This window comes from Ctenopharyngodon idella, chromosome 6 (assembly GCF_019924925.1).
Source record: "Ctenopharyngodon idella isolate HZGC_01 chromosome 6, HZGC01, whole genome shotgun sequence".
Taxonomy (NCBI): domain Eukaryota; kingdom Metazoa; phylum Chordata; class Actinopteri; order Cypriniformes; family Xenocyprididae; genus Ctenopharyngodon; species Ctenopharyngodon idella.
Window position 1 is genome coordinate 6,753,213 of NC_067225.1, and position 22,994 is coordinate 6,776,206.

The window sequence follows — 22,994 nt, forward strand, 5'->3', positions numbered from 1 at the left end:
AGATATCCACTGTTCCAGAGGTCTTGGAACCAATTGGAAAGTGCGTGTAAAGATGAATCGTTCCCCCAAAAATGGAAAAATTGTCATAATTCAGCCTATTGTCCCTCTAGGTAACTTCTAGAATTTTGGTTGAACTTTATTTTACAGTACATGTGCTTACTGTGTATTTACAAAAGAAAGTACTGAGTAATATAAAGTAAATTCTTGGACTTAATATGGGTTTAGTTTAAGGTTGGGTTCAGGGTAAGTACCTACCTAGCTATTATAGTAAGCACATGGTACATATAGGGCTCCATTAAGGGTGGGTGATATACCGGTAGAAATTTGTTAACAGGTAGAGATTTTGGAAAATTGTCTCTGTCGAGGTTACGCTCGCGTGACGATTCCGTGCTGCGCCGTCACGAAAGTTTACCATTTGCATGCGTTTTTAAGCTTTGTAAATTTCAAAGTACTTTTTAAATCTTTGAAGTGCAAAATGCAGTTCGTTTTGGTGCCTTATTGGGCTTGAATGCGAACTGTCAAATACTTATGTGTCAAAACACACACTTCTGTCTCAAAATATAAAATATATTAGAATATGGGGTTGGGGGTTCATAGGGCCTTATACATACAAGTAGAACAGGACATTTGTTTTTATATTATTATCTGATGTCTCCTCTTCCCTGTTATAGGAGGTGATTAAGGTGATCCAACCAGTGTTTTTGGGACAACTCATTCGGTATTTTGAGAGCTATGACCCCAATAACATGGCAGCTTTGTACGAAGCTTATGGATATGCAGCAGGCGTCTCTCTCTCCACTCTGGGTCTGGCATTACTCCACCACCTCTACTTTTACCACGTCCAAAGAGCTGGAATGAAAATCCGCATCGCAATGTGCCACATGATCTACAGGAAGGTAAGATTTTCTTTAAAAAAGAAATAAATAAAAGCCTTCTTAAAAAAAAAAGTGCTGTGGAGGTTCCAAGTTACAGTGTTAGTATTAAATGGTAGTACCAGGATTTTTAATAAATACCATATTTGTATACCATGTCTGGATTCTAAAGTTCAAAGAATAGACCAAAATTACCGTGAATTATTTATTTAATTATTATTATTATTATTATTATTATTTTATTTTATTTTATTTATTTATTTTATTTTTATTTTGGCTTGGCTGAGGGTTATTGCTTATCACAATTTGTCCCACAAACCTCTGGAATTGTTTCTTGTAGGCGCTGTGCCTTAGTGCCGCAGCTATGGGCCAAACCACCACAGGGCAGATTGTTAACCTTTTGTCGAATGACGTCAACAAGTTCGATGAGGTAGGAAATTTCCATAACTTCTTTGTCTTCTACTTAAGTGTTATGGTCACAGGTTGTCCATTTCCTGTTTTTGAAGCAGGTCTTTTTCAGTGTTTTTTTTTTTTTTTTTTTTTTTTTTTTTTTTAAGAATTAGACATGGCAATTGTTTGGTCAGGGAATTGTTTTGTGTAGTTAATTTTCCAGTTAAAACAGCCAAAGGCAGCACGAGTGATTTACTGTAAAGGGCTTGAGTTACCGGGTAACAGATTGGCTTGCATTCAGAGGACTAGGAGAGGTCGCAAGTAGTTTGTCTTAGTTAAACAGTTTTAAACTGTACTCATTCATAAAGTGGACTTTCCCTCAGATGAGTTATTGTGTCACTCTCAACATTATGTGTTGGCTTTGTGACATGAAACATTACTTTAGAGATCTAATTCAGCTCCATAAACCACACATGACATCATTTTAAACAATGTACTTTCTAGCTGAGCAGTTATGTCTAATCCAAATAGGAATGTCATTGTTTTAAATCTGTCCTTCGAGGCGTTTCTCCTGTATTTACCAGCAGACATCAGAGGGGTTCTATGAAGAATTACCGGAAGTTCTGTTTTTTGTTCAGGCCATGTTACCCAAAATTACAACTTTGAAGTTCAAGCTCCTTTTGTGGATTCTGAAATAATCTCTTGGGCTGTTTGAAATATAATGCTACAAATGCAGTACACCGTATCCCAAGTACTACACTAAATTTTTCTCACATGAACTATGTGCAAATGTCATGGTTGTATGGGGATGGAATCGTTCCTTTATTCCAAATAAATAGATTATGACGATCCACAAAAAAATGTAAAGATTGTTGGGTGGAGTCACCCATTTGTGGTTTTGTCTGCACAAATGTGTGTGGTGAGCCACAAATGCACAGAAAGCCATCCACAAATGCACATAAAAACATATTTGTGAATGTTTTTTAATTTGCAAATTTAATTTAATTTATCTGTGAATGTAATTTATTTTTGTGAAACTCCTAACATATATTTGTGGATCTCATTCAATTTGTTTGTGAATATGTTTAATTTTTGTGAATCTTTTTACATTTATTTGTGGATCATCTATTTATTTGGAATAAAGGAGCAAAACTAACCACATTAGTTGGATGTGTGCCACTATTTAAAAGCTTAAATAAATGAATGCATTTTATTATGGCATCCAGAATTTTTTTTTTTTTTATTACTTTTATTCAGCAAGGTTGCATTAAATAGATCATAAGTGACAGTACATTTAAAATTTAAAATGTTACAAAAGATTTCTATTTCAAATAAATGCTGTATTTTTACTTTTCTGTCATATATTCATAAAATAATCCTAAAAAAAATGCATCACTGTTTCCACGAATAAAATTTATATTGCTTATTAATAAGCAACACAACGGTTTTCAACATTGATACTGTAATAATAAGAAAAGTTTCCTGAGCAGCAAATCAGCATATTAGAATGATTTCTGAAGGATCATGTGACACTGAAGACTGGAGTAATGATGCTGAAAATTCAGCTTTGCATCACAGGAATAAAATACATTTTAAAATATATTAATATTTAAAATTTATATACAAAGCAGTTATTTTAAATTGTAATATTAATATTCACAATTTTTATGTTTTACTGTATTTTTGATCAAATAAATGCAGCCTTTGTGCTTTTTTTTTTTTTTTTTTTTTTTTTTTTTAAATTTCTGAATGTTTTTTTTTTTTTTTTTTTCTCTCTCTCTCTTTTTGATAACGAAGTAGTATGGTTTAATGCTGTTTTGTTTACATCTGTATTCTCAGGTGACGATTTTTCTGCACTTCCTGTGGGTGGGGCCTCTTCAAGCCGCAGCTGTTATTGGTCTGCTGTGGCAAGAGATCGGACCATCATGCCTTGCAGGCATGGCAGTTTTGGTCTTTCTTATGCCACTTCAGACCATGTTTGGGAAACTGTTTTCCAAGTACAGGTACAATCTCAGGATTACTCATGACAGGGATTTTTTTTTTTTTTTTTTTTTATTGGATCAGAAAAAAGGAATCCTGTGAAGTTGAAAGATTTAATCACAGTCACAAGATGCTCCTCATGTGATGGTGAATAGTGTTAAGTAGGCTTCAGAAAACATATGTAAAACACATCTCTTAACCTCTGCAAAGAAAACTTGGCCCTTTAAATGTTAATAGGCTGTATTAATTTCAGTCGTTTTTGTTTTTCAAAAATCAGTTCTGATTAAATAATTCACAAATGTACACATTTGTTATCTAGAAATTATTAAGAGCACAAAGAACTTTGCATGCTGAAGATGGTGTATTTTTCTGTTTTTAGTAGTTATTCTGTCAATAATGAGATGTTAATCATCTCCAAGCAAGTCATTTATAAGACATTATGGTCAGTCTTAAGTTACCACAGTACTCAAACACAATGGATCATAGTCACACGTGCGACCACATCCTCTTTCCTTCTGGGGTTATGCACTCTTTCTGTCCAAGGACTTTGGGTTTGAAATCCATATGATTCGAGGAACCTTTCTGTCACATAAGACGATTTTAAAGAAAACATTCCTCTAAAAAAACATGCTACTTTAAAGGAAAAATAATACATACATAGTAGTTTTAAATTCAAAAACTTGAAAGATTAAATATTTCAGAATTTCTTAATTTTCGACTTGGACTCTTGGACTTTATAATAATTAAGTGTTAAATCAGAAAAATTTATTTTGCCTTTCAAAGTTCCCTAAAGAAAACAATGCCCCCAATTCTCCTGTCATTACCATCACTTCAAACATTCAAACAGCTTTTATTTTTCATAAAAAGATTAATTTAATAAATGCCAATGACAGAACAGACAACTGATAGTATGAAAATCGAAAAATGTATTTTCACATCATGATCTGAGACTTTAATTTGGTGTAATCATTATTTCTTTGAACACTTTAATTCAATTAATTGGCTGCTAGCCAACTTCTTTTAGCAAGTCCAAAGCTTATCCAACTGTTTTTTTTTTTTTTTTGTTGTTGTTTTTTTTACAAAAGAAAAAAGTTATTACCAGCACACTTTATTACCATCGTCCACAATATCAAAAATCCATTTCAATGTTGATAAAGGCCATGGTCAGATCCAATTTTAGGGCATGTAATTTGTTTTAACAAAGATGAAACCTTGTTTTAAGAAGTTAATTTTTTTGCTCCTAATTGCAGGATCACTCTAATGTTTCATAATATATCCTAAAAATGTTCTCCCTCTCTCTCACTCACTCTCTGTATGTTTCTCTCTCTCACAGGAGTAAGACCGCAGCCTTGACTGACAATAGGATACGTACTATGAATGAGGTGGTATCTGGTATACGTATAATTAAGATGTATGCCTGGGAGAAGCCATTCGCAGCACTGGTTAATGATGTACGAAGGTAAATTATATACTGTGGGCTTATTTAGTCTTATTATACTGCTATGGCTTTGACATAGGTCAGACATAGGTGAAGCCAGCACATTGCCAAAGGTTTTATGGGCTTTGCTTATTTCTTTTGACTTCATGTCTTAAAATGACTTTATTTTACAGATCTGTAAAATCTTAGGTCACTCAAGGGAGTGATAGAACATGCCTGTGCCATTAAACTGGATTTGATATTATTCAGGTGGCTGTATATAAACGGTTTCACCAGTTTAACTAACTTGAGTCTACTAAGACTGTTGCTCTGCCATGATAGTAAAAGTGAAAACTGATCATAGAAAAGAATGCGCAGCATATACAGTCAATGTCATAACATCACATGGCTAGAACTGGTTGTGTTTACATTCTTTTGTTGTATGTTTCAGGAACTAGGGTGAATGCCAGCCAGCATTTCAAAAACATAATGTTTATCATATTTTGAAGCCATGAAATCTCAGATCAGCTTTAATCTTGCAGTGCCACAAACAGTGCTTCTTTCAATATTATCTGTGGTTCTGCATGTAATCTGTCTTTTTAACTGTGAAAAGACAGAATGAACATTTATTGCACAAATCGACCTTGTAAAGTACTATGCAGGGTCATCCAGCTCTAGGACGTAATATATTTGTGATTTCTTAGGCATGAATAGATAATGCTCTTATTTTTTTGTTTCTTGTAGGAAGGAGATCTCAAAAATCATGAGTAGCTCTTACCTCCGTGGGCTGAACATGGCCTCATTCTTTACGGCAAATAAAATCATCCTGTTTGTGACCTTCACCGTGTACGTGCTAGTTGGCAACACTATCTCTGCCAGTCGTGTGTTTGTGGCCGTGTCACTGTACAGTGCAGTCCGCCTCACCGTTACTCTGTTCTTCCCTTCTGCAATCGAGAAAGTGTCCGAGACTGCCATCAGCATCCGGAGGATCAAGGTACAACCTCCATCATTAGAAAAACTAATCTCAATGAAGTTTATGGAAAACCTAAAGTTGTGTCTGGGAAAGCCATAGAAATTATTACAATCTTGAAAAGAAAAACTAGAGCATACTACATGGAATATTGTATCCCACAATGCAATGTGTTTAACATCTCTTTTATGACTCTATTATTTTATCACACTGGCTATATGTGATTTTTACACAAAATTGAATTAAAAATGCAAAAATGTAAATTTCCAAGTTGACAACTGGGCCCCACTAATATGCAACACGGTGCCCAAAAAGTCCCTTCCTGTTTTCTTTTCATATTGTATAGATTTTTTTTTTTAATTCACTTTACAACAGAGGCAAGATAGAAACTTGTGCTGGGCATTGACACAAATGTTGATTTAATTTTGATTCACAAGCTTGATATATTTCAGTGAGTTATACAAAAGTCTCAACAAAAGTTTCAACATATCTTCTGAGGCCTGTTGCATGAAGCTAACTGAACAAACTCAGAGTAGGTTTAGAGTTGACAAATCCAGATAAATCCAACCTGGTTTAGATCAGGTTCAGCAGTCTCACAGCACTCGGTATAAATGTTCTCTGTCAACTCAGGTTTGATCCAGAGTTTGTGATTAACTCTGAAGCATTTGCACCTGAAAGTGTGACACGTGCGGCAAACAGCCAATCACACGGAGCATGGACGCCGTCCGTTTTGAACGTTTGAGAAGACCGCTGAAAGAAAATGTCTGACAATATCAATGCATGTGCATTAAAGAAAAAGGCCTAATTATATAGTTTCACAAAAAGCTCAAATGAATACACAAGCTTAATTTGTTTAAAAGCTTTATATATTAATGCTTGTTATAATTATATTAATTTAAAAGCAAAGTTTAATGTTAATTGTCAGTTAATATAATAATTATATGACTATATATTAAGGATACGTAATCATAATTCATAGGCTATAATATAAATAGAATAAATAATTAAAAGCAAAAGATGAGCAGTTTTGTCTCTAAATTCATTTCACTCTAAACTGCTTTAATTTGGAGCGAGAGATACAGGGGAAGTGGCTTTATTGCATCAGATACAGATCACTTTACTCTCAGCTGATTGGTCCAGTTTTGGTTTGTAATCTCTAACCCAGAATGAAACCTGTTCTGGAGCAGGTTAGTCGTGTAGCGTAAGTTACCATGACAATAAAAACCACTAAAAACCAATCCACCTTTTCAAAAAAACCCAGTTTGCTCAAACTAATCTCAAACTTACCTGGGTAGCAACTGAAACATGCTTTGTGCAACAGCCCACTGATGTTCATTCATGTTTATTTGGTGCTGTAACTAGTAGTAAAGGGGATGAGATGATCGCTTCACGTGCCGCTTGAATTGAGGTGGTTACAGCTACTGTATATGTCACGCCACATTAAAGAGCAACAAAACGATAATTATTGTTAGAATTTCGTATAATTTACATAATTTGAAAGCTAAGATTTTGTTTGATATCAAAAGTAACAAAGCCCAAAGCTTATTGCTGTTTATTGGATGGGAGGTGTGCTACAAATATTGTTTAGTGAAGTTTTATACACACATCAACTGAACACAGCATAGACTCAACGATCGATTCTTGGGATTTAAGAATCGATAACGGTTCATCAAAATGAGAATCGATTAAAATCGAGAAATCTATATTTTTAGAAACTTGCACATTAGAAATGAGCAGAATTTATATAACATAAAAATACAACTCTCGATACAAATAACAAATGAATGAAATGTTATGCCGTAACTAATAAGATATAAATCTTTGGCTTCTCTGGTTGTGCTGAAGTGCTGCAGGTGTCATTTTCAGGGATAATTTTAGATCTATTCCAAAGTTCCCACTGACGCAGCTACTGTTGCATAAGTCCAACATGAACCTGCAGATTTTGTAATCATGGAGTGTCTGTTTAGAAAAAGCTGATCATTTATTTTGTGATTTGATCACACTGAACTCAATTCTTCTGCTTGCTGGACAATCCTAATTTGCGTTAACCACAGAAACTCCAAAGTACTGCGACTACACTGTCAGAGTGTTATTACAGCAGTTTTTTGTGCGATGATCTTGTGTTCAAGCATCATGAGTGTCTGTGGTCTTTATGTCTCACGCAGAAGTTCCTCTTGCTCGATGAGCTTGTGAAAACCCAAGTCCCACTTTCTCAGGAGGAGAAAAAAGAGGCATCTGTGGAGATTCAGAATCTCATATGTTACTGGGACAAGGTGAGTTAAGTGTATATAAATATATAAAGTACACACCTTCCCCAGATTTATACATTTGGAAATGCAGAACTACAAGCTTATATAGTGCCCATCAAGCAGCTGAAGTTTTCTAGAAATTTTATCTTCTATCCAAAAGACATGTTAGCGCAATTATAGTGACTTTTTTTTTTTTTTTTTTTTTGGCTTCCTTATTTATTTTATCAAATGTTTTTGTAGTAGATAAAATGTAATAATAAAATGTATTAATTAGTGTAGATGTTGTTTGTTTTAATTAGTATTGATACTTGTAATATTATGATCAAATGAAAAAATAGTTCCCTCTGTGATTCTGTATATACACACATCATGATGTTTTGAAAAATGTTTGTAATATTAAGTTAGAAAATGTGTTAATAGGAAAAACATATATAATGGGAAGAAAACTGCACTGCTTGAGCCATTTCATAACACATTTCTATTACAACAGGAAGTGTGGTTCGGGATTTAAAAAAAAGAATTGCCAGTGTGCTACCACAAAGACTATATATATAGAAAGAGAGTTCACTCCTATTAGTTATGAAAGGGAGAAACTGCAAAACGTCCTGCCTTCTAAGTAAAAGAGCCAATCGCTGATTTATAAAGTTATTGCCATAGAAACCTGAGACTCACTTAGGACTGCACATGCACATTGGCACATCTAGCCTGAAAAATAAGCTTTTTTTTTTTTTTTTTTTTTTTGCTGATTTGAAATATGTTATTTAATTGTGAGTTCAGCAAGCAGTTTTTGAGATTTCAGGATTCCATTCAAATAGATAGGACTTGGTCTTGGATGCCCGAAATAGCTGCCCGGAGTTGTTGCAAATATGGCTGCCGAGAGAACAGACTTTCCTTGAAAGGGACTTGGGCTACCACCAAAGGTGGCATTAAGAGGGAAGGGACATCAGTGTTTTACTCCATTTTCTTGGAAGAAAAAGACTGCATTTCTTATTCGCTAAGTTTGCTTATTTTGTCAACTTTGATCAACAGCGTACAGATGACCTCAAAATGACATTTTATAGATGTTATATATTTTTATTTAGGTAATAATGAAATAAGTACAACATAAGTTTTATATAATATATATATATATATATATATATAAGTGTATATACAGTGCTCAGCGTAAATGAGTACACCCCCTTTGAAAAGTAACATTTTAAACAATATCTCAATGAACACAAAAACAATTTCCAAAATGTTGACAAGACTAAGTTTAATATAACATCTGTTTAACTTATAACATGAAAGTAAAGTTAATAATATAACTTAGATTACACATTTTTCAGTTTTACTCAAATTAGGGTGATGCAAAAATGAGTACACCCCACAACAAAAACTACTACATCTAGTACTTTGTATGGCCTCCATGATTTTTAATGACAACACCAAGTATTCTAGGCATGGAATGAACAAGTTGGCGACATTTTGCAAGACATTTCTCTTCCATGTGGTGCCATTGCTGACAGCATGAAATGGGAAGGGGTTTTAACACCCTTTTATAGTCAACTGTCTGCTGGACACCTGTGTAATAAATAATTAGACTCAGCTGTGGTTGAATTCTTGTTAAATTAGACGTTTGTAGTCTAAAATTTAGCTTTGCTCCAGAGACTTTCAGTGGGGTGTACTCATTTTTGCATCAGCCTAATTTGAGTAAAACTGAAAATTTTGTTCTCCAAGTTATATTATTAACCTTTCTTTTACGTTACTTTCAAGTTAAACAGATGTTTTGTAAAACTTAGTCTTGTCAACATTTTGGAAATTGTTTTTGTGTTCAGTGAGATATTGTTTAAAATTAGGCATGCACCTATACCAGTATCGGTATCGGGCCCAATACCAAGCTCATGTACCTGTACTCGTACTCGTAAAAATACCCCTGACAGAATTTTCCGGTCACAGAGACACCGACGGCAGCAGCAGAAACAATGTCAGCCTCAGAGGTGTGGAAATACTTCAAAATTAATGATGACAACACACACATTGCGAACTGCATACTTTCAATCACAATTCGTTATCGATTAGTGAAGGTGGGATAGGCAGAATCGCGCTGAATGACACAGACCAGAAGCGCTCTTTCTTGCGCACGCTCTCTCTCTTTCTTGCACGCGATCCCAGTTCTCTCAGACAGCGTGCGATCCGTTCTCCCTGCACCTGAATGGTCAAAGGCACACATAGTTGTCAAAATGTCCATCGTGTGGAGTATCTCACGTAAATACAGTCGGTTGTGGCTTAAGTGGACGTAAACATTTGGGTGAAAACAGGATATGTGTCAGTATCCATGGATTCAGTCTTAAAGGGATTGTAGCCTAATTAAATATTTGTCATTAATGTTAATAAAACAACAAAAGATAAAAAAAAGTTAAATAAATGTATACATGGTATATAAACCTACTGTATCTGAAAAACAAGTTTATTTAATTTGTATCTCTATAGTATTTGTTGTATTGTTTGTAATTTGTTTGAAAATTTCTTTTTATATAACAACAATTATATATATTGGTAATTATGCCCTTTGAAGGTGAAATTTTTGTTCTTTAAGTTTGTGACAAGCACATAAAAATGTATTACTTTTTTCATTAGAGTAATAATAAAGAAGCTGTCCTACATTCATTAGTCTCACTGTGCTTGGAAAACTGCAACATCAAAAAAAAAAAAAAAAAAGACATTAATAAATGTATAGGCATCAGTATCGGCGAGTACCAGAAAAAAAATATTGGAACTCGTACTCAGTCCTTAAAAAATTGTGCATCCCTATTTAAAATGTTACTTTTCAAAGGGGGTGTACTCATTTACGCTGAGCACTGTACACAATCGTTCAAAAGTTTTTTGGAGTTGGTAAGATTTTTCTAATGTTGTTGAAAGAAGTCTCACCAAAGCTGCATTTAATTGATCAAAAATACAGTAAAAGCAGTAATATTGTGAAATATTATTACAATATGAAGTGACTGTTTTGTTTAATATATTTTAAAATGTAATTTATTCCTGTGATCAAAGCTGAATTTTCAGCATCATTACTCCAGTTTTCAGTGTCACATGATCCTTCAGAAATCATTCTGATATGCTGATTTGCTGCTCAATCAATATTTCTTATTGATACATTTTTGTTCAGAATTCAAAATTGTTGAATAGAAATGTCAAAAGAGCAAAATGTATTTGAAATAGAAATTTGTTGTAACATTGTGAAATGTTTTTGCAGCTTTTAGTAATTTCTAGTGAAATGGTTTTCCCTTTTTTCATGTTAAGATTAATATATTTTCTCCTTTTTATTTGGCAGACTCTTGATGCACCAACATTGCAAAACGTGTCTTTTACTGTGAAGCCAGGTCAACTTCTGGCTGTTATTGGTCCTGTGGGGGCTGGAAAGGTCAGTCACAATAATTCCATTTTCTGACTTCATTTTTCCCAAGTTTGCAAATTAAAATAGAAGTGATCATGTCAACCACAAGTGTTTTTAGTTACTAATCATCACCTGTATCCTGCAGTCCTCTCTCCTAAGCACTGTTCTGGCAGAGCTTCCAGCAGAAAAGGGTGTCATAAAGGTAAAAGGTGAGCTGACGTATGCCTCGCAGCAGCCTTGGGTTTTTCCAGGGACCATTCGCAGCAACATACTGTTCGGAAAGGAGCTGCAGCCCCAGCGATATGAGAGGGTCCTCAGAGCCTGTGCGCTCAAAAGGGTGAGACGCTTATTAGTTATACATCCATCACACGCTTGCCTTTCTGATCTTTTCCATCTACTTCCATATTAAATTGTGTTGTATTTGGTCTTTTCAGTGTAATTTTCCATTTATGTACCGGGATTATTTGAAATGTGCATTTTTTAAAGAAAAACATTAGTTTCATCAAATAACGTGTTAAATTGACAGCACTAGTTTTAGTATTTGTGGTTCACCCCAAAGCTATAAAACTTTAAATTGACATCTACACCAGCGTAAAGCTAAAGTTATTATAAGCAAACTGTAGTATACTAAAACTGTAGTTCTTTCTTTGTCATATAGGACATGGAGCTGCTTCCTGATGGGGATTTGACTGTGATCGGAGACAGAGGAGCAACTCTCAGTGGAGGGCAGAAAGCTCGAGTCAACCTGGCCAGGTATCCTAACCTGTTAATTAAACACAACCCCTTTCCTAACCTTAACAGATACATTAGTCTGAGCAAAACAAGAAAAAAAAAAAAAAGAAAAAAATATATATAATATAATATATATATATATATATATAATATATATATATATAATATTATATGTAATGCATATTTGATTTTGATGCAAACCTGTTACTGTCTGTGGGTTTTAGGGCTGTGTATCAGGATGCTGACATTTACCTGTTGGATGATCCATTGAGTGCAGTGGATGCTGAAGTGGGAAGACACCTGTTTGAACAGTTAGTCCATACTCTTCACGGATCCTGTTGCATTTGATTGTTGCTCTTCATGCTGTTCTTTTCCATACAATAAGAACTTTTAGTGTTTAGCGACTGTCAAACTCCAAAAAGGGCAAAATAAACCATAAAAGATTCATGAAAGTAGTTCATATCAAGACACTAGTGATGGGAAGTCTGATTCTTTTTCACGATCTGGTTCTTTCTGATAGTTAGTTTCAATAAATCAGTTCAAAAAACATTTTACCAGTTCATATATACGTAATCATGCAGTGACGTCACATGTGTATACAATAATAATGTGAAACATGGATGTTTTACATGTCTAAAGCATATAAAGTGAATAAATTAGTCTTCATCACCTTTCTACATAAACCATTAGAAACCATTTAAAAAAAAAAAAAAAAAGTTCATTTTGCTCCATCTTTCGAGTTAACTGCTTGGTTTACACATGCCCGTATCAGCAGCTCATCAGTTCAAAGACAAAGACATCAGAAACATACATTTTGGCCCCATTTTGGTATCATATGATCAAATACTCCGGGATATTGGCTCATTTCGAGTAGGAGTGACTGTCAGGCACATCTGAATGTGAGTTTTGATTGAGTAACTGACTTCAGTTCAGTCCGATTCGATCAGCTGGTTCAACCAGTTCACTAAAAAGAACCCGAAGATAATATAAGGGCATTTTCACACCTGGCTCTTTTGGAGCATTTGTTTCGTAACCTGGTGCGTTTCCTCCCTTAGTTCGGTTTGTTTAGGCATATATAAACATGACAATCGTGCTCGGATCCGCACCAAAACAATCGCTCCGAAATCGCCTAAATGAGTTGGTCTCGGCCCAATTGAAAATGAACTCTGGAGCGGATCGTTGAGGTGAGAAAGCAATCCAACCCAACGAAGCAAGCGGTATCATAATTCATAATGGGAAATGTGTTATATAAAAAAAGCAGCAGTGTCCGATTCTGTGAGTTGTGGTTGAAAACCAAAGAGTGCCTCGTCATCTTAAAATGTTGTGTAATTGCTCTTCTCTGCGCATTACAAGAATGCTGTCCCGACAAGCCTTGTTTCCCACTCTAACTGCGTTATAATTTATATATAATTTATCAGTCTGTCAGAGCGGGAATCATTCAAATAGCATGTCACAACAGCTACAGATAAAGCCACAATAAGCCTGCTAAGTGAACTTATCAGTTCATCTTGATGGATGATGCAGAGGTACATAAACCGGTGAACTCACATGTGACTTACATAAACGCATTTTGATACACTTTGAAATGTTGCCTTGTAAAAGCAAACCAAAGCGAACGATCTACAGGTCTGTAAACGTCCACTAATAGTGTCACAATATTGCCTGCATTAATGTCAGTGCCAAAAAGCACCATCAGTTTTCATTTATACTTTTATTATTATTCGGCAAGAACGCATTAAATATTAATCAAAAGTGACAGTAAATATTTATACATTGTTACAATGAGTTTCAATTTCAAATAAATGCTGTTCTTTTGAATTTTCCATTCATCAAAGAACCCTGAAAAAATGTTTCCACATATATTTTGCAGCAAAAGCTGTTTTGTTATTATTATGGATAATAATAAGAAATGTTTATTGAGCAGCAAATCAGTATATTAGAATGATTTCTGAAGGATCATGTGACAATGAAGACTGATGACAAACTTGAATTTACATTTTAAATTTACACAGAATAAATTACATTTTAAAATATATTAAAATAGAAACGTTATTTTCAATTGTAATAATATTTCTAGAGCTGTCTAACGATTATTTTGGTAATCGAGTAATCTGTTGATTATTTTGACAATTAATCGAGTAAACAGATTTTTGCGTGGTAATAAAAATAGACCTAAGCAAAGACCTAAGCCTTTAAAATGATTTAAAATACATATATAATAGCAATGAGGCAATAATATTTGATTCAAATAAAGTATCAAAAGCATACCATATCGAAAAAGTAATCATATGGTTTTATAGAACAACACTTAAAATACATAATATACACAGATATAAGCAATCATCTAATGTACATTATGTATTATAACAAATGCCTGCAGAGGGCGCCAACGGCCTGGTGCTGCTACACTTTACAGCAGAACAATTCCTTGTTTAATTTTGCCCAAACGACATTTAATTCAAATGTTTCAATAGAAATGCTACAGCCACTGTAATTTCTTGAATATGAGGACATCAAAATATGCAAACTCAGAGCGAGGGTTTAAACTTTTATTTTGAAATTGTAATGAACAGTTAGCATATTTAGAAACACATTGATGTCTCCTGTGTTGGCGTAGGTTTATAAATGATTTACCTTACAAATCTGATTAAATGCCGCACATAGCGTTCCCAGATGAACGTTATAAGCAACCTAAACTCACACATATATATGTATGCATGTATGTGTTATATATATATATATATATATATATATATATATATAATATATATATATATATAATATATATATATATAACCTACAGTTTATTTATTTTATTTAATCACAGCCTGTATCATAGTATGTTTTTTTTAAAATGGTTTTAATACATCGTGCAGCCTTAGAAATAATAATGCGGTTCAAATAATAATGGTTTAATCGAGGAATCGTGACAACCCTAAATGTTTCACAATATTAATATTTTTACTATATTTTTTTTTTTATTACATAAATTCAGCCATAAGAGACTTTTTTTCAAAAAACATTAACAAATCTTACCAATCTCAAACTACTGAACCAAAAGTTTTTCACTGTTATGTTAATGTTTTCTTTGAGGTGAGTATTAAGAGAACTGACTGTCCTTGCAGGTGTATTTGTGGTATTCTGAGGGAGAAGCCCAGGATCTTGGTTACTCATCAGCTGCAGTACCTGAAGGCCGCAGATCAGATCCTGGTTTTGAAGGAGGTGAGCCGTTGCACTGCACGCCATTCGATTTGCAATCCACCGGTGAATAAATGAACCAAAAATGAACTCATTTGATCTCTCTCAGGGGCACATGGTGGCAAGTGGCACATTTTCTGAGCTTCAGCAATCAGGAGTGGATTTCACCTCTCTGCTGAAGAAGGATGAGGAAGAGGAGGCTGGGACTGAAAAAGGAGAGGCTCCTCGCTCCCCCCGCAGACGGACCATCTCCCAGAACTCCGTTCGTTCCCACTCTTCATCTGTTCTGTCTGTTAAAGATGAATCTGATCAGCTGCCGGTAGGTGTGATTTTTGACTTCACCACCACATGGTAGTATTGCAAGGAATAGTATAAAATTGTCATGATTTACTCACTCTCTTGTTGTTTATTTTTGGGTGAACTTTCCCTGTACATTCACATTTACAGATCAGATGGGTCAGAATAGCTTAATCTAGTGGATTAGTGGGATTTTATTTACTGTCTGATCATGAACATAGACATTTCTAATTAAAATTGTTTGTAATGGGTAGGTGGACCATGTGCATACCATGGTCGAGGAGACGCGCTCAGAGGGGACCATCGGATTTCGCATGTATTGGAAATATTTTAGAGCTGGAGCCAACGTCATCATGTTAATTTTGCTTGTATTCCTCAACCTGCTGGCACAGGTAAAAGGCGTAGCATTGCTACTGCGGTTCATAGTTATACAATAAAAGACCTCTCGCTTACACGCAGAGATTCATGCTAATGCTGTTTTCCACTCCATAGGCTTTTTATATCCTTCAGGACTGGTGGCTTTCATATTGGTGAGTGAGTGATCTATAATATTAATATCTTCGCTGCTAAGCTTCCATTTTTAAGTGCATTACTGCATTAATGTACTATAAATGCATTTCAGTTTGCTTTTCTCAAAAAATTATATATACATACACACACACACACACACACACACACACACACAAACCCACACATACTGTATACACTACAGTTTGGTATCAGAAAGATTTTTAAAAAAAAAAATAATATTTTTATTCAGCAAAGAACCATTAAATTAATCAAAAGTGACATTTCTAATGTTACAAAAGATTTCTATTTCAAATTCTGTTCTTTTTGAACTTTGTATTCAAAGAATCCAGAAAAAAATCAATTTTCACAAAAATACTAAGCAGCACAACTGTTTTCATCATTGATGATAAGAAATGTTTCATGAGCAACAAATCAGCATATTAGAATGATTTCTGAAGGATCATGTAAAAATCAGCTTTGCCATCACAGGAATAAATTACAAATATTTTAAAATGGAAAACAGTTATTTAAAATGGTAATAATATTACTGCTTTACTGTATTTTTGATCAAATAATTGTAAGCTAGGTGAGCAAAAGAGACTTTTGAAAACAAATATTATATTAATATATTATATATTACAAACTATAATAAATTATATTTGTTAAATTATATATTTTTTTCTTCGTACATTTTAAAAATACAAGTCTTGTTTGTGGCAAAGTCACTCTAAAAACTAATATAACACCTAAAATTACCTTGCTATGCATTTTACTTAACCCTCCTGTTATGTGTAAATTTCAGCAATGTTTTTGTGTGGGGTCAAAATGCCCCTAGACATCACCGATTGTGTAAAAATTTGTACAGACATTTTGAAAACTGTAAAAATGTTTATGAATTCTTCTAATTAATACAATTAGCATGTATTTTTCACAGATGTCAAAGTTGTTTTGGGGTCAGTTTGTTAAACAACCTAAAGTAGTGCTTAATAGCTGGATGTACAGAATGGATTCTGGTGATTACTAGCTACCGTAATGTCATTATTTTGTGATTGACAGGGCCACAGAGCAGGAGAAGCTGGACTCCGCTAACGTCACTTTAACCAACGGCACTAACACGACTGAACCGCTCAACCTGGATTTCTATCTGGGCATCTATGCAGGTATGCTCGTAATTGAAGTCAGCTAAAGTATAAATGTAGACCTGTTGCATGTGTCTCCAAATTGTGTGTCTTTGCTTATCTTCATCATCAGGTTTAACAGGAGCCACCATCATCTTCGGCTTTGTGCGCGGTCTGATTATGTTTAACGCTCTGGTGAGAGCAGCGGAGACATTACACAGCCGCATGTTCAACAGCATCCTGAGAACCCCAGTCCGTTTCTTTGACATCAACCCTATTGGTAAGTTCAAAATCAGGAATGACTTGTTATATTCCTGTGTCTTTTTTATCAAACCAGTTTAAAAGGCAGTGTTGAAAGTGACCAACAGAGGGCAGCACATCCTGTGAAATATCTTCCTTTCCTCTTTCTTAGTTTTATGAGCAATTTATCTGTTCTGTGCTGTTCTTGGAAAACCTCTGCTGGTGTGCGGTTAATACCAGAGGAGAGGAACGTTCTTTCTGTACTCATCAACAAACTGAATCCCTCATACACAGACTCCATAGTATCTGTTAATATAGAGCTCTTAGAAGAAATACTGTGGTAGAGTGATGGTAATGCCCTGATAATTTGATACTAAATAAGGATGTTCATTATTAATGGATGATTGATTAATTGTTATTAAGTAATTGATTAAGCTTATTGATTGTCATAATAGTCAGCTTGTAATAGTTAAAGTTAGTTAGTTAGGTTAGTTTACCCAGAAATGAAATTTCTGAACCGTTGTCATACGCAGCGCTTTCTTGTTTACATCCGAACGCCGACTCATTATTGGCCGGCACTTGCGGCACTTGCATCACATGTATGCGCCGTGGTGCTCACGTGATCCGCTTCGGCCAATGCTGAGTTGGGAGTTCGGAACCTCTTTATAAAATAATGTAGTTACTATGGTCCTTTGTGTACTTTGTATGGTAGTACCATGTATTAAAGTGTCTATTGCTTATTGGGTTTTCTTTTGTACCCTGAAAATACCATGGTACATGTCCAAATAAAGCATGTTAATTCCATGGTACATTTTGCTACTTATTTGTTAGTGTCTACGTTTTCCTTTTGTAAGTATTGTGGTTATTGATTGTTATTGAACTTATTATGTGCACTGTCCAAAAATGTCTTTAATTTAGTGCTTCTGAGTAACTATTGTTACTGGATAACATTCATCTAGAAGCAGTCACAGTTGCACTTTATCTGTTTTAAAGTGATTTCCAGACTTCCTCAGTGGAGGAGGAAAGTGTAATGCTGTGTTTTCAATGATGTTTACCCTAGATTTCAGTGTTTACTCTGGAGTATTGTGTAAATGACAACGTTTGAGGCCTTTGCTCATGCAGTTGGGTATACTGGCTGTGTTGAGCGTGAAGTGCAGGTGTGTGTGAAGTCAAACCTTTAGCTCTCACTGGCTGTTTCCCCTGTACTTATCTATAGAAAATGATGCTCTAGATTGAGAAGTCATGTAGCATTATTAGGACAATCTGGCTGTAGCCTTTTATAAGCCTCTGATGGTTTTTGTTATTGCACCTTACTTGCTATAACATTTCACCTATACAATAATGAATGAAATTATTTGGAGATACCATCAAAATTTGCTCTGTTGAAAAAAAATATATATAAAAAACACACATATGTTGGTACAACTATCATTATGAGGTCATTCCGTAGGTGTAATGATTTTTATACTTTACTAAATACAGTAAAAACGGTAGTATTGTGAAATATTATTACAATTTAAAATATATAAAAAATTTGATTTATTCCTGCAGCATCATTACACCAGTCTTCAGTGTCGCATGATCCTTCAGAAATCATTCTAATATGCTGATTTGATGCTCAAGATACATTTGTATAAATTATCAAAGTACAAAAGCATCAGCATATTAGAATGATAATTGTGCCAGATAATGGTGGTATCCTGATTTGGCCAGTACAGTGCAGTTTCTTCTCACCTTCTAAAGAGCAAACAGCAGACCTGGGTTCTGTGTCATTGTAGTCTCCTTATCGGGGTGTTACTGTTGATAACATGAGCAAAAGAGCATTTACAAGTCTCAAAAGTCTAAAAGATAGTTTTATGACTGCTGAAGAGTCAGTTGGAGCCCTTTTCCACGATACTGTTATCAGCAGCGCACACATGAGGCGCAATTACTGCTAGATACACTCATAGAAATCACATTTAGAAAAACTTTTATGGTTGGAATAAGCTTGTGGTGTGGATTAATTGCACAACTACTGTATCCTGTGTCTCTACGTTCTAGGCTTTTTTGTTGATAATCTATGGTCTCTAGTAATAAAGAATGGTTAACGCTAATGGGTGTTTATGTCTGTCAATTCTTTGTAACTTGTAATCTCAGCATGATTAGCTATAAACATTTCTGACAAATGACAAATAGATATCCAGCATGGTGCCATTGTTGATTGAGTTCTCCTTTGTTTGCATTATTTGCGTTTAATCTGTCATTTATTATCTTTCCAGTCATTCAAAATCATGGGTTAAAGGCCTTTATTGCTAGTATCATCATAACCAGTTAGATAAGTAAATGGCATTATGGGATTGTTATTGATAAAATAATGCAACAGAAACTTTTGCCCAGCATGTCACTGTCAGCATTTCAACTTTTTTAATTAGTGGTGATTTCATTGCTACTACTGGGTCAGAAAAACGAAGCTTGTTCAAATTTTAATAAGGGCTTTTTTTCTCTCTTAATTTCCTTCCTCACGCTCTCCTGTCTAGTTAAATTGTTTAGTATTGCTCATTAGATGTTATGGAAGCAGTTGTGTATGCTAAATGGCTTTTCCCTTTTCATTTCAGGAAGAGTCCTCAACCGATTCTCCAAAGATATCGGCCAACTTGATTCCTTACTTCCGTGGACATTTGTGGATTTTATCCAGGTAAGTTTTGTAGTTCAGTGTCTGTTAAACACTGTGTATAATATGCACATTGCTAACGTGGCTGTATTAGAACACCCATTACTTGTGGCCATACGCATTATTATTCGCTCTGGTAAACCAAGTGTTGTAGTCCAACAACATATTGTGGCTTTTCCCCTGGCAAATGACAATGTGGTCAATGCGTGGGTGACAGGCGTCACTTTATGTGCTCAGAGCGCTATTGTCTAAAGCTTGACAGACTGAGTGGAAGTACAATAGTCTTTCTTTTAAGGAGCTTTTCATTGTGTGCGGCTGCAGAATCCTTCTCGTTCTCTCTCAGGATGAGAAAACTCTGCAGTCACTATAGCCTTTCCCACAGTCCTCTCTCACTATTGGTTCCCTTTAGTGTGACCGCAAAGTCAGCATGCATTGTTGAATGCTTCCTAAAGAATAGCATACCACTATGCTGCCTGTACTATGTATTGGTGCCTTCAAGTCGGAATGATCGTACTTACTGATGTACTTCAAGCTGTGTCTTTAAGATGAACACTTGTAGGAATCGTGGAGGAAATGAATATCGTGTTTCATTTCTTGCACTTGTGCCAATAATCTTCTTGTGTTTCTCTGTTTAGTGAAAGTAAAGATGAAAGAAACTTTGCCCAACGCATTCATTTTATTTTGAGTAAAATCACTTCGACCTGCTTTGTACTGTTACAATGTCAGTAGTATAAGTGAACGATGTTTACTCTTTCTCTGTGTTACCTGGACCTTCAACTTCCTGTTTATTTGTCAGCAACATGTTGGATGTTGCAAAACATGTTATTCAGACTTTTGACAGCTCCGGGGCTTTCGTGGAAACTACAGATTGTACTTCTGCATTTTTGTATCCCTACTCATAGACCGCCGGATCGACAGAGGGTTATTAACAAGAACAGTTGTTGTAAGAGTAGGTTTATCACTGAAAATTGTATTGCACTTTGTCTGCTCTTTAACCAGCATTATGGTAAAAATGGAACACTATGGTAACAGCTTTCTTAACTGTATGCAACACCATTTTGTTTTGGGGGTTGAGCGGAACTGACGGACTGAACCGATTGTTTCTTTCAGTTTTTTTTCCCCTGCGTTTGGCCTAAAATATTGTTCATTGTCATCCAGTTTGAAAATATGAACACAGAAGTTTTTCCGATTTTCTGCCACGGCATCATCTCCATATTTACGATTCTTTGCTGCCTTTAGCCACTGCCTACAACGTGCTGGATCCTTTACTGGAAACCAAAAATAACTGACTCCCGCTAAACATTTACTCTTTGAATTCTTGCACCCTGAAACAATACAATTTGACACCATTATGGCTAAAAGTTTGCTAAGAAGTATTTCCTACTAAAGGGTTTGACTCTGGTCAGGTGTATCCATTAGGGCTGGGTATTGACACACATTTCACAATTCGATTCGATTACGATTTCGATTCACAAGCTTGCGATTCAGTTCTGATTCGATTCAATATTGATTATTTTGGATATATATCAGGTACAGTACATGGCAAATTTTCTCAAGGAAAAAAATCTCTCAACTAATGCTGTAAACTATACACGAGTCAGTTGGTACTACATTACTATATAATATTAAAGGTTAAAATTGACTGATTTGTGCTTAAATTACACTTTTTTTTTTTTTTTAATAATAATAAAGTTATAATACTAACTTTACAATCACAATTATATTTCAAATCCAATTTGCTGTAACTGTAACATTCTTCAAAATATCATCTTTTGTGTTCAACTTGAGGGTGCGTAAAAGATGACAGAATTTTCATTCTTGGGTGCACTATCCCTTTAACATCTCCTCGTTATTTCTTTGCACTGCCAAAATTTTAGGCATTTTATGCAAAATTGGATTACATGGCATATGCAAATGAACCATAAATTCCAAGATCCTGACTGGATGCCAATTGCTAAATTAATACTACTTTTTGGAATGGTTTTTACTACATAATTCATACAGTTTCACATACTATTTTTGTAAAATAGTAGGCATACACTGTATAGTGCATGCACAGTATTCTGGTTTTCCATTCTGAATATGACCGTGCTGACATTGTGACCAAGGCGGTTTCTAAAAGAAGTTTTAAAGAGGGAGATCTCACTCTGACGTTACTGTGGATCTTCTACGTGGCGAGTCCCAAAATCACGAGCACAGTAATGCCTCTGTCAGTTTGTGTTCCGCCATAGTCTGTGGTCATTCTCACACTAACCTTAAATTGTTAACATGGTTGCGGGGATTATGGGTCATTTGAGTGAGATCGCACCCAGAAAGTGTCAAGTCATGCTGTCATGGCAGTCTCACTGTTTTTCTACCGTGTTCTTTGATAAATGTTTGTGGTCAAAAGGAGCAGCCAAAACCACAAAGTGCATTTAATGACAGCAGTCAACCGCCGTGACGCAGTGTTTCTAAAGCTCACTTCCCATATGGAACACACTCTGTACTCTTATTTTACTGTTTATTTATTTTAATTTTTATTATGTACATCTCTCCCTTTTTCATGCTTTTGTGCACTACAGGTGTTTCTTCAAATCATCGGAGTCATTGCTGTGGCATCTTCAGTCATCCCTTGGATTCTGATTCCTGTACTGCCCCTATTGATTTGCTTCCTGTTTCTACGCCGCTACTTCCTGCGGACATCTCGAGACGTCAAGCGCATTGAATCCACTAGTTAGTGTCTTCAGTTTTCTCCTGTCAAATCTGAGAATAAAATCTTCTTCAGTAATGACCATCTTTTTATGTGTCCTATAAGTTTAGTCAGTCTGATTTTGATGACTGTGTGTATTTGCGTTCCTACAGCTCGAAGTCCTGTATTCTCCCATCTGTCATCCTCACTGCAAGGCCTCTGGACCATTCGTGCCTTTAAAGCCGAGGAAAGGTTTCAGCAAGCGTTTGATGCCCATCAAGATCTTCACTCAGGTCAGTTAAGGAGTCGGCCACTTACAGGACTCGG

At 35.2% G+C, this 22,994-nt stretch overlaps 1 protein-coding gene across 1 annotated transcript in view; it reads left to right on the forward strand.

Moving 5' to 3' along the window:
• abcc4 (ATP-binding cassette, sub-family C (CFTR/MRP), member 4) overlaps nucleotides 1-22,994 on the forward strand; it is a 39,523-nt gene that overhangs the window by 7,135 nt on the left and 9,394 nt on the right. Inside the window, exons 4-22 of the mRNA XM_051896920.1 lie at nucleotides 672-896; nucleotides 1,213-1,302; nucleotides 3,102-3,265; nucleotides 4,576-4,701; nucleotides 5,404-5,653; nucleotides 7,795-7,902; nucleotides 11,192-11,281; nucleotides 11,400-11,591; nucleotides 11,913-12,007; nucleotides 12,211-12,297; nucleotides 15,112-15,208; nucleotides 15,294-15,503; nucleotides 15,736-15,873; nucleotides 15,974-16,011; nucleotides 17,048-17,151; nucleotides 17,243-17,389; nucleotides 19,944-20,023; nucleotides 22,561-22,711; nucleotides 22,841-22,960. Of these exons, the coding sequence (XP_051752880.1) occupies nucleotides 672-896; nucleotides 1,213-1,302; nucleotides 3,102-3,265; nucleotides 4,576-4,701; nucleotides 5,404-5,653; nucleotides 7,795-7,902; nucleotides 11,192-11,281; nucleotides 11,400-11,591; nucleotides 11,913-12,007; nucleotides 12,211-12,297; nucleotides 15,112-15,208; nucleotides 15,294-15,503; nucleotides 15,736-15,873; nucleotides 15,974-16,011; nucleotides 17,048-17,151; nucleotides 17,243-17,389; nucleotides 19,944-20,023; nucleotides 22,561-22,711; nucleotides 22,841-22,960 (2,512 nt within the window). The remainder of the gene's footprint in view (nucleotides 1-671; nucleotides 897-1,212; nucleotides 1,303-3,101; nucleotides 3,266-4,575; nucleotides 4,702-5,403; nucleotides 5,654-7,794; nucleotides 7,903-11,191; nucleotides 11,282-11,399; nucleotides 11,592-11,912; nucleotides 12,008-12,210; nucleotides 12,298-15,111; nucleotides 15,209-15,293; nucleotides 15,504-15,735; nucleotides 15,874-15,973; nucleotides 16,012-17,047; nucleotides 17,152-17,242; nucleotides 17,390-19,943; nucleotides 20,024-22,560; nucleotides 22,712-22,840; nucleotides 22,961-22,994) is intronic.